At 35.9% G+C, this 13,031-nt stretch overlaps 1 protein-coding gene across 16 annotated transcripts in view; it reads left to right on the plus strand.

Annotated features, from left to right (window-relative positions):
* The window catches only part of LOC141389607 (uncharacterized), a 58,912-nt gene that overhangs the window by 16,713 nt on the left and 29,168 nt on the right, over positions 1-13,031 (plus strand). For 2 of the 16 annotated variants that reach the window (XM_073961382.1, XM_073961383.1), the window contains one exon: positions 7,733-7,753. The exons of the other annotated variants lie outside the window; for them this stretch is intronic. In XM_073961382.1, coding sequence (XP_073817483.1) covers positions 7,733-7,753 — 21 coding nt within the window. The remainder of the gene's footprint in view (positions 1-7,732; positions 7,754-13,031) is intronic. 16 annotated transcript variants of the gene reach the window in all.

Consider the following 13,031-nt stretch of genomic DNA (forward strand, 5'->3'; position numbering starts at 1 on the left):
AATTTTAGGACCCATCAAAGAGGCCACAAGACGTGGATTTTTTAAATAATTTTAGGACCCATCAAAGAGGCCACAAGACGTGGATTTTTTAAAAAATTTTAGGACCCATCAAAGAGGCCACAAGACGTGGATTTTTTAAATAATTTTAGGACCCATCAAAGAGGCCACAAGACGTGGATTTTTTAAATAATTTTAGGACCCATCAAAGAGGCCACAAGACGTGGATTTTTTAAAAAATTTTAGGACCCATCAAAGAGGCCACAAGACGTATTTTTTAAATAATTTTAGGACCCATCAAAGAGGCCACAAGACGTGGATTTTTTTAAAAATTTTAGGACCCATCAAAGAGGCCACAAGACGTGGATTTTTTAAATAATTTTAGGACCCATCAAAGTGGCCACAAGACGTGGATTTTTTAAATAATTTTAGGACCCATCAAAGAGGCCACAAGACGTAGATTTTTTAAATAATTTTAGGACCCATCAAAGAGGCCACAAGACGTGGATTTTTTAAAAAATTTTAGGACCCATCAAAGAGGCCACAAGACGTGGATTTTTTAAATAATTTTAGGACCCATCAAAGAGGCCACAAGACGTGGATTTTTTAAAAAATTTTAGGACCCATCAAAGAGGCCACAAGACGTGGATTTTTTAAATAATTTTAGGACCCATCAAAGAGGCCACAAGACGTAGATTTTTTAAATAATTTTAGGACCCATCAAAGAGGCCACAAGACGTGGATTTTTTAAATAATTTTAGGACCCATCAAAGAGGCCACAAGACGTGGATTTTTTAAAAAATTTTAGGACCCATCAAAGAGGCCACAAGACGTAGATTTTTTAAATAATTTTAGGACCCATCAAAGAGGCCACAAGACGTGGATTTTTTAAAAAATTTTAGGACCCATCAAAGAGGCCACAAGACGTGGATTTTTTAAATAATTTTAGGACCCATCAAAGTGGCCACAAGACGTGGATTTTTTAAATAATTTTAGGACCCATCAAAGAGGCCACAAGACGTGGATTTTTTAAACAATTTTAGGACCCATCAAAGAGGCCACAAGACGTGGATTTTTTAAATAATTTCAGGACCCATCAAAGAGGCCACAAGACGTAGATTTTTTAAATAATTTTAGGACCCATCAAAGAGGCCACAAGACGTGGATTTTTTAAATAATTTTAGGACCCATCAAAGAGGCCACAAGACGTAGATTTTTTAAATAATTTTAGGACCCATCAAAGAGGCCACAAGACGTGGATTTTTTAAATAATTTTAGGACCCATCAAAGAGGCCACAAGACGTGGATTTTTTAAATAATTTTAGGACCCATCAAAGAGGCCACAAGACGTGGATTTTTTAAATAATTTTAGGACCCATCAAAGAGGCCACAAGACGTGGATTTTTTAAATAATTTTAGGACCCATCAAAGAGGCCACAAGACGTGGATTTTTTAAATAATTTTAGGACCCATCAAAGAGGCCACAAGACGTGGATTTTTTAAATAATTTTAGGACCCATCAAAGAGGCCACAAGACGTGGATTTTTTAAATAATTTTAGGACCCATCAAAGAGGCCACAAGACGTGGATTTTTTAAATAATTTTAGGACCCATCAAAGTGGCCACAAGACGTGGATTTTTTAAATAATTTTAGGACCCATCAAAGAGGCCACAAGACGTGGATTTTTTAAATAATTTTAGGACCCATCAAAGAGGCCACAAGACGTGGATTTTTTAAATAATTTTAGGACCCATCAAAGTGGCCACAAGACGTGGATTTTTTAAATAATTTTAGGACCCATCAAAGAGGCCACAAGACGTGGATTTTTTAAATAATTTTAGGACCCATCAAAGAGGCCACAAGACGTGGATTTTTTAAATAATTTTAGGACCCATCAAAGAGGCCACAAGACGTAGATTTTTTAAATAATTTTAGGACCCATCAAAGATGCCACAAGACGTGGATTTTTTAAATAATTTTAGGACCCATCAAAGAGGCCACAAGACGTGGATTTTTTAAATAATTTTAGGACCCATCAAAGAGGCCACAAGACGTGGATTTTTTAAATAATTTTAGGACCCATCAAAGAGGCCACAAGACGTGGATTTTTTAAATAATTTTAGGACCCATCAAAGAGGCCACAAGACGTGGATTTTTTAAATAATTTTAGGACCCATCAAAGAGGCCACAAGACGTGGATTTTTTAAATAATTTTAGGACCCATCAAAGAGGCCACAAGACGTGGATTTTTTAAATAATTTTAGGACCCATCAAAGAGGCCACAAGACGTGGATTTTTTAAATAATTTTAGGACCCATCAAAGAGGCCACAAGACGTGGATTTTTTAAATAATTTTAGGACCCATCAAAGAGGCCACAAGACGTGGATTTTTTAAATAATTTTAGGACCCATCAAAGAGGCCACAAGACGTGGATTTTTTAAATAATTTTAGGACCCATCAAAGAGGCCACAAGACGTGGATTTTTTAAATAATTTTAGGACCCATCAAAGAGGCCACAAGACGTGGATTTTTTAAATAATTTTAGGACCCATCAAAGAGGCCACAAGACGTGGATTTTTTAAATAATTTTAGGACCCATCAAAGAGGCCACAAGACGTGGATTTTTTAAATAATTTTAGGACCCATCAAAGAGGCCACAAGACGTGGATTTTTTAAATAATTTTAGGACCCATCAAAGAGGCCACAAGACGTGGATTTTTTAAATAATTTTAGGACCCATCAAAGAGGCCACAAGACGTGGATTTTTTAAATAATTTTAGGACCCATCAAAGAGGCCACAAGACGTGGATTTTTTAAATAATTTTAGGACCCATCAAAGAGGCCACAAGACGTGGATTTTTTAAATAATTTTAGGACCCATCAAAGAGGCCACAAGACGTGGATTTTTTAAATAATTTTAGGACCCATCAAAGAGGCCACAAGACGTGGATTTTTTAAATAATTTTAGGACCCATCAAAGAGGCCACAAGACGTGGATTTTTTAAATAATTTTAGGACCCATCAAAGAGGCCACAAGACGTGGATTTTTTAAATAATTTTAGGACCCATCAAAGAGACCACAAGACGTGGATTTTTTAAATAATTTTAGGACCCATCAAAGAGGCCAGAAGACGTGGATTTTTTAAATAATTTTAGGACCCATCAAAGAGGCCACAAGACGTGGATTTTTTAAATAATTTTAGGACCCATCAAAGAGGCCACAAGACGTGGATTTTTTAAATAATTTTAGGACCCATCAAAGAGGCCACAAGACGTGGATTTTTTAAATAATTTTAGGACCCATCAAAGAGGCCACAAGACGTGGATTTTTTAAATAATTTTAGGACCCATCAAAGAGGCCACAAGACGTGGATTTTTTAAATAATTTTAGGACCCATCAAAGAGGCCACAAGACGTGGATTTTTTAAATAATTTTAGGACCCATCAAAGAGGCCACAAGACGTGGATTTTTTAAATAATTTTAGGACCCATCAAAGAGGCCACAAGACGTGGATTTTTTAAATAATTTTAGGACCCATCAAAGAGGCCACAAGACGTGGATTTTTTAAATAATTTTAGGACCCATCAAAGAGGCCACAAGACGTGGATTTTTTAAATAATTTTAGGACCCATCAAAGAGGCCACAAGACGTGGATTTTTTAAATAATTTTAGGACCCATCAAAGAGGCCACAAGACGTGGATTTTTTAAATAATTTTAGGACCCATCAAAGAGGCCACAAGACGTGGATTTTTTAAATAATTTTAGGACCCATCAAAGAGGCCACAAGACGTGGATTTTTTAAATAATTTTAGGACCCATCAAAGAGGCCACAAGACGTGGATTTTTTAAATAATTTTAGGACCCATCAAAGAGGCCACAAGACGTGGATTTTTTAAATAATTTTAGGACCCATCAAAGAGGCCACAAGACGTGGATTTTTTAAATAATTTTAGGACCCATCAAAGAGGCCACAAGACGTGGATTTTTTAAATAATTTTAGGACCCATCAAAGAGGCCACAAGACGTGGATTTTTTAAATAATTTTAGGACCCATCAAAGAGGCCACAAGACGTGGATTTTTTAAATAATTTTAGGACCCATCAAAGAGGCCACAAGACGTGGATTTTTTAAATAATTTTAGGACCCATCAAAGAGGCCACAAGACGTGGATTTTTTAAATAATTTTAGGACCCATCAAAGAGGCCACAAGACGTGGATTTTTTAAATAATTTTAGGACCCATCAAAGAGGCCACAAGACGTGGATTTTTTAAATAATTTTAGGACCCATCAAAGAGGCCACAAGACGTGGATTTTTTAAATAATTTTAGGACCCATCAAAGAGGCCACAAGACGTGGATTTTTTAAATAATTTTAGGACCCATCAAAGAGGCCACAAGACGTGGATTTTTTAAATAATTTTAGGACCCATCAAAGAGGCCACAAGACGTGGATTTTTTAAATAATTTTAGGACCCATCAAAGAGGCCACAAGACGTGGATTTTTTAAATAATTTTAGGACCCATCAAAGAGGCCACAAGACGTGGATTTTTTAAATAATTTTAGGACCCATCAAAGAGGCCACAAGACGTGGATTTTCTAAATAATTTTAGGACCCATCAAAGAGGCCACAAGACGTGGATTTTTTAAATAATTTTAGGACCCATCAAAGAGGCCACAAGACGTGGATTTTTTAAATAATTTTAGGACCCATCAAAGAGGCCACAAGACGTGGATTTTTTAAATAATTTTAGGACCCATCAAAGAGGCCACAAGACGTGGATTTTTTAAATAATTTTAGGACCCATCAAAGAGGCCACAAGACGTGGATTTTTTAAATAATTTTAGGACCCATCAAAGAGGCCACAAGACGTGGATTTTTTAAATAATTTTAGGACCCATCAAAGAGGCCACAAGACGTGGATTTTTTAAATAATTTTAGGACCCATCAAAGAGGCCACAAGACGTGGATTTTTTAAATAATTTTAGGACCCATCAAAGAGGCCACAAGACGTGGATTTTTTAAATAATTTTAGGACCCATCAAAGAGGCCACAAGACGTGGATTTTTTAAATAATTTTAGGACCCATCAAAGAGGCCACAAGACGTGGATTTTTTAAATAATTTTAGGACCCATCAAAGAGGCCACAAGACGTGGATTTTTTAAATAATTTTAGGACCCATCAAAGAGGCCACAAGACGTGGATTTTTTAAATAATTTTAGGACCCATCAAAGAGGCCACAAGACGTGGATTTTTTAAATAATTTTAGGACCCATCAAAGAGGCCACAAGACGTGGATTTTTTAAATAATTTTAGGACCCATCAAAGAGGCCACAAGACGTGGATTTTTTAAATAATTTTAGGACCCATCAAAGAGGCCACAAGACGTGGATTTTTTAAATAATTTTAGGATCTGTCAAAGAGGCCACAAGACGTGGATTTTTTAAATAATTTTAGGACCCATCAAAGAGGCCACAAGACGTGGATTTTTTAAATAATTTTAGGACCCATCAAAGAGGCCACAAAACGTAAATTTTTTAAACAGTTTTAGGACCCATTAAAGAGGCCACAAAACGTGGATTTTTTAAATAATTTTAGGACCCATTAAAGAGGCCACAAAACGTGGATTTTTTAAACAATTTTAGGACCCATTAAAGAGGCCACAAAACGTGGATTTTTTAAACAATTTTAGGACCCATTAAAGAGGCCACAAAACGTGGATTTTTTAAACAATTTTAGGACCCATTAAAGAGGCCACAAGACGTGGATTTTTTTAACAATTTTAGGACCCATTAAAGAGGCCACAAAACGTGGATTTTTTAAACAATTTTAGGACCCATTTTTTAAACAATTTTAGGACCCATCAAAGAGGCCTCAAAACGTGGATTTTTTTAAACAATTTTAGGACCCATCAAATATGCCACAGAACGTGGATTTTTTAAATAATTTTTGGAACCATTAAAGAGGCCACAAAACGTGGATTTTTTAAACAATTTAGGACCCATTAAAGAGGTCACAAAACGTGGATTTTTTAAATAATTTTTGGAACCATTAAAGAGGCCACAAAACGTGGATTTTTTAAACAATTTAGGACCCATTAAAGAGGTCACAAAACGTGGATTTTTTAAACAATTTTAGGACCCATTTTTTAAACAATTTTAGGACCCATCAAAGAGGCCTCAAAACGTGGATTTTTTTAAACAATTTTAGGACCCATCAAATAGGCCACAGAACGTGGATTTTTTAAACAATTTTTGGAACCATTAAAGAGGCCACAAAACGTGGATTTTTTAAACAATTTTAGGACCCATTAAAGAGGCCACAAAACGTGGATTTTTTAAACAATTTTAGGACCCATTAAAGAGGCCACAAAACGTGGATTTTTTAAACAATTTTAGGACCCATTAAAGAGGCCACAAAACGTGGATTTTTTAAACAATTTTAGGACCCATAAAAGAGGCCACAAAACGTGGATTTTTTAAACAATTTTATGAGAACCTAAGGATTCCATAAAACGTGGATTTTTTAAACAATTTTACGAGTAGCTAAGGAGGCCACAAGACGTGGATTTTTTAAACAATTTTACGACAGCTAAGGAGGCCACAAGACGTGGATTTTTTAAACAATTTTACGACAGCTAAGGAGGCCACAAGACGTGGATTTTTTACCAATTTAAGGAGCGGCTAAAGAACCCACAAGACGTAGATTATTTAAACAATTTTAGGAGCAGTTAAGCTAAGGGACTACATTTCCTAACCACAAATGCAATTTCATCTTTGTGACCCTGTTTAATATTAATATTAACGTAAACTTTCACATTTTCATTGTGGGATGCAAAAATGTTTCATCTCTTTTTTTCTGGGTCACAAATACCCAAATGGTTTCAAAACTTTTCCAAGTGTGACATTCTTAAAGGCATATTTCTTATTTTAACTTACAAGGACATTTCTTACAATTTGAATGACATACTCACACATACATACATATCTATGTAAAAACTAACGTAGAAAGGAAAACTTGCAAACACATAAAGATATTACGTCAATATCTTTATTTGCCAAAAAATCTCGGCTCCTTTCATTCTTTCCAAAAAAAAAAACACTAGTAAAGTGCATATACAAGTGTGTGTGCTATGCGAATAAGTGTCTCCATTTTGTCTCAAACATTTCCGCACTATTTACATACATTTTTTCATGCATATTTGCCATTTGTAAACATTGACTTTGTCACACTGATTCATACATACCATATGGATTTACATACCACATACATATCTACATACATACTATTTATAGTGCCTTATGTATGTAATTTATACTATGACTTTGACTAAATGTTACATCTCTCTATGTGTGTGTGCGTGTACGTTCGTTGTTTGTTTATATTTCTTCTCTTTTATTTGTTTTTCCTCTTGACTGGAATATGTGTTTTTGTCTTTCTTTTTCTTCCCTTTCTCTTCCTCTAACTATTTTTGCAAAAATATATTCTTGTTCTTCTTCTCATTTTCTACTTTGTGTAACGCAAAAAAACACAACAACTACAAATGTAATAATAACAATGACAACAACTACAACAACAAAAACAACACAACAAATAAAAATCAACAATCAACAAATATGCAAAAATAAAATAAAAACATGCCGATATCTCTCTGCCGATATTTCTCTGTTTCTCTCTCTCTCTGTTTCTTTTTCCATATATTTTCAAACACACACAAAACTTATTTTCAAGTTTGCATACTGCACGGATACTGTAAGTTATGTATGATTTCGTACTTAGATATGATTTGAAAAAAAAAAACTCTTCAACGAACAACAACAAATCAGTTTTCAATTTAATTTATTTACTTTTTTTAATTTTATTATTTATTTTTTACATAAACTCTGCTAGCAGAATAGAGTCCTTGAGGACGAATGGAAGTATTTCTTGTGGAAATTTATTTGAATTTAATAACTGGAAAATAGTTTTCTTGACGACATAAGGTATTAATGGAGTTAATCCCTTTTATTGGTTGCTTGGATTTTTGATAGAGATTGATGGTTATCAGACTATGTTAAATTTAGGAATATTCTTAAGAGCAGTACACATTGTCAGTTTTGATTGTCGATATTTTGCAGTTATCGATAACTTTCCAACCGTCCAGCAACCACAAAACATTTTGTGGTTGCATGATGAATGACAAAACTGAACGGCCACACTAGCAAGCACCAACAAAGCTGTCATTCAAAACTGGCAATGTGTACTCAGCTTTAAAGTCATCGTCGATTTAGTTTCCTTATTTTTGTTGCACTTAGGGTTATTTAAAAGAATGAATCAAATTATGCTCAATTTCTTAGACAATATGAAAGGTGTAATTCCAATAAGAAGGAATGAATCAAGTCAATTTCAGACAACTACAATTAATCATCAGTGCATCAGACTGATCTGCACAACCAATTTTTCGGCATTGTTGACCTTACGTTTTCTCCATGCCGCCGTGCGTTAGTAGGATTCAAACTTTGGCCTTCCTTATGCAAAGAACAGTGTCTCCACTCCAGCATCTGTAGTCAAGAGAACTAGACTTATGCTGGTGACTCAGTGACCATTACGGGTCAACCATCCATTTGGAACATTCTTGTTCATCATCGGAAAACTTTCAGCTGCTTTGAATCGTTGCATTTTATCCTGGGCAACAAAATTTAACATGCATTTGATGACCCTGTAACCACGATACACCTTGCCGGAGTCGAAATGGGGCGCAGTAGAAACTTAGTCTCTACTTAATGTCATTCCATTCTTGTCATTCAAGGTTTTCTTTAACGACATCGTTGAAGGGTCGTTTTATTGTTGAAAAGTTAGTTGAGTTGTTCTTTAGTTTCATCCTCTTATGTCCTCTGTCCGGGAACGATCTTGCTTGGAGGTAGATGGACGATCGTCATCCTCAACAATTTTAGTTAAAGTGAGCTTGTCCGTCTCATCCCGTTTATGCACTGTGCCATTTGCAGCATTCTGGGCGATTTTGCCCAGAATGAACTTTGCTTTTTGGAAGAGGGCTTTCCGAACGTCAGGCGGACTTTTGTTTTTACTGGCATTCGTAGGTTTTCCGTCTTTCGAGACTTACTACATAGTCGTTGCTTTTTTAGTATTTTGCTGATGAAGTGTGTCAGAACAGTTTCCTTAATTGGCTAGATAGCAGCTCCTGGCTAGATGCTAACAGGTCATCCTCGTAAGTGTTACCAGATTTACTGCAACCGAGGGGTTTTGTTTTTATACCATCTGCATTTATGGTAACAAGGTTGTATACGCTTTCATACGAGCAAAATTTGCCTCATCGAAATAAGTGTTTATGTTTGGACGAAATCTGTTTCATACAATTTGGAGTCGATTTAGCAATGTCCGTCCGTCTGTCTGGCTGGCTGGTGCGCACGATAACTCTCGAACGGATGAACCGATTTAGTCCAAAATGTGGTCTTACTAATATTTGTCCAAACTTATTATACCCTCAGCATTTATGCTAACGACGAGGGTATATACACTTTCATACGGGCAAAATGTGCCTCATCGAAATAATGGTTTTAGACCACAAGTATGTTTGGACGAAATGTGTTTCAGACAATTTGGAGTTGATTGAGCCATGTCAGTCCGTTTGTCTATCTGTCTGACTGGCTGGTGCGCACGATAACTCTCGAACGGAACAACCGATTCGGTTCAAGATTTGGCTTTCGTAATATTTTGTCCAAACTTAGTTTAAGTTTGAAGATGAGTTATACCGGTCCACTCCTTCCGGTACCTCCCCCACAAAAGTTCGGAAATCTTCGGAAAACTTGTGCGCACGATAACTCTTGAAGGAATTAACCGATTTGGTCCATACTTTGCACATAGTGAAATGTCTACCAAACATAGATGATGTTTTAATATGGACTCAATCGGTCCACTCCTTCGGCTACCTTCCACACAAAATTTCGGAAAAGTTCAGTTTAGGACCTGCTCTCGAATCGCTTTGATTTTTGTTGTAGCAACTTGTATTCACTGCCCCCCATACGACGGTACAAGTTTCATCAGGGGCAAGTCCATACTTCCTGAGAAAGTAGCCTGAAAGGTACAAAAAAATCCTATGACACCGTGTGTAGTGGATGGAGCGCAAAATAAATAACTCTTGATGGGAGTGACCGATTTGGTCCATACTTTACACATCCTAATATATCTACCGGATATAGATCAGATTGGAATATGGACTATATTTGTCCATTCCTTTGCGTACCTCCCATACAAAATTTTGGATAAATTCACCTTAATACCTGCTCTCGAATCACTTTGATTTTAGTTGAAGCAACATGCATTCGCTACCTCAATTACGACAGTAAAAGTTTTTTCAGGGCCAAGTCCATATTTCTTGAGAAAACAGCCCGAAAGTTGTAAAAAACCCTATGGCACCATATGTGGTGGCTGGAAAGCTCGAGCCGAATACTGCGTTCGTCCACACTTTGGATATTGTAATATTTCTTCCGCTACCACCCCCACAAAAGTTCGAAAATATTCGCTAAAATGGTACGCGCGATATCTCATAGACGTAGCAACCGATTTGGTCCAAACTTTGGATCTCTAAATATTGTCGAAACTTAGTTTATGTTCAAATTTGGGCCCTATCTGTCCAATCCTTGTGGTACCATTCACACAAATGTTCAGCGTTTTTGTGTGGTTAGGGGTCTGTTTGAGGATCCTTTGGACATTTTTACCAAAGGCTTTCCTAGTGGCCCTGTGATAAAAAAAAGCCCTATCTATCGATATCCCCGCAAATCCTATCTATACTTTTCTTGGTTCATACGCCCAACATTTTGAAAACCCCCCTAAATACATAAGTTTTTGTTTTTGTGCGAAAAAAAGTATTTCAATCCACACAGGCTGAGGGTATATCTCGGTCGCAAAGCCGACTGATACTTTTTTACTTGTTATATATGAATTAGGACCATATTTTACCGTTTTTATTCACATTTTCGTTATCTGCGGTCACAAAATACTTTTTATTAACGTTTTTTTTTTCATAATAAATTCTTTGAGAAGGTTGCTCGATCCAAACTGTTTTTGAAATATCTATGGTGAATATATAAAGGGAAAATATTGATAACCCAGATCGGACTTTGTAAAATTACGTATTTTGAGTACTATAAACTATAATAACGTCTTCCGGATAAGTCATAGGTTCCTGATATTGTATGTGAAAATGAGGGGATAGTCAGTCTATGGCTATTGTCCCGTGAATATATGTCTGGCATACGAGTCCTAACATCCATGATTTTGGCATGGTCCTAAAAATAATATTTTCCCTATATATGTTCACCATAGATATTCCAAAAACATTTTGAAATTTGCTGGAGAATATTTTTGTATTTGACGTCTTCTATGTATGTAGAATGAAGTTTTGTGGGAAAAACTTAATAAACTCCGATAACGTACAACATTAACCCTAAAATGTGATTTAACTTTTGGCAGATTCCTGGCGTTTGGGTACGATTTAGAGTTTTGGTGTATTCGGGGACCTATAGTAAAATTTTATGACTAATAATTTTGTAGAATATTTAGAACTGATACGATCACATTTTAAAATAGTTTTTAAACGTTTTTGAAAAAGGGACCAAAATTACCCCTTTAGTAACTCGCATGAGGGTTAATTTTTTTTCATAAAAAGATACCCCGCATTGTTGCCAGTAATATTGCCAAAGACACTTTATACCTAAAATGCAAGGATTCCAAGGAATCTGATGTCGAATATTTCAAAACCTGTAGAAATGGGCGGAGCTTGCCACGCCTATTTAGGTTACTTCCAAAACGCCGATACACGTGTCTTCTTTTTTTCGGTCCACTTTCATAATCTGTGCGGGGTTTCTTGTTATTTAAAAAAAAAATCAATTTTGTTGTACATTGTACGTATCCCTGCATTCTTATGTTTTGAGAGATTGGAGATTTATTTTCAATATCATTTAGCTCGCATTTGTCATGTTCGATCTTACTTTGTCACCCACTGCCAATGATCATTCTCCTCCAATAGACTTTGAAGTAGCAAAAATTCCCACAAAGCTGAATTTTGGTGGAGAGCTAGGGTTGGCCATTAAAAGCATCGTCCTAAAAGTCCCCATCGATCCCATGTGTGCAAAAAAAGTTATTCGGGTGAAAGGTCAAATTTTGTGACTTTTTTTGGTTTTTTGGTCATATCTTAGAAACTACAGGTTCTTTCGTCTCGATGCAAAAGATAGATTTGTAGACTACAAAATTTTCTATAAAAATTTTCTTTTGAACATTGACCTAGGATCTACGGTTCTTGAGATATGAGTAACGCAATATAGAATATTTAAGTAATTTTGCGGCACCTGTGCGTTAGTTGACTTGTCGCGATTATTTTAAACTATTTCGAAAACCGTAGAACCTGCCAAAAAGTGTTTAATGAAAAAGTTTTGTACTACAATATTTCCTATAAGTTTGCTCCTTACGATGTCCGCATATGAGTCACCGTTCCTAAGATACAAGCCAATCGATAAACAATATGCACACATTACCACGGCACCTAAGAGGAAATTGACATGACGCAGTTGTTTTTCATTTGCTTCAAAAACGCTTGGGTCGATTAAAAAGTGACTAAAGAAAAAGTTGTAGAATAGAAAATTCTCTAAAATATGGTCCTTACAGGTTCTAAATAAAATCTATTATTCTTGAGATACGAATCAATCAAATCATGATATGCACACTTCTCCACACCACCTGTGAGGTAGTGCACTCGGCGCGTTTTTTTAACGTGGTTTCCCCTATAGGCCTACTCCACTATCTTTTGTGATAATTTTAAAGCTTAGTATATATATTTTAGTCATAATCATATCCTTCTACGACAAATTCTTCTTCTATTTCTTCTTCCTCTTGGAGGTTTATAATTGGTTCAAATGTGGCTGAGTCATTAACATCACAGGTATCTTCCTCTGCGATAATCAACTGCACATTTGAACAAGACTGACCTTGGCAATTCGTACATGCTTGAGAACATAACAACCCTACCTTTTTACAG

This window comes from Musca autumnalis, unplaced genomic scaffold (genome assembly GCF_047663935.1).
Source record: "Musca autumnalis isolate F117 unplaced genomic scaffold, ASM4766393v1 scaffold_1, whole genome shotgun sequence".
NCBI lineage: Eukaryota > Metazoa > Arthropoda > Insecta > Diptera > Muscidae > Musca > Musca autumnalis.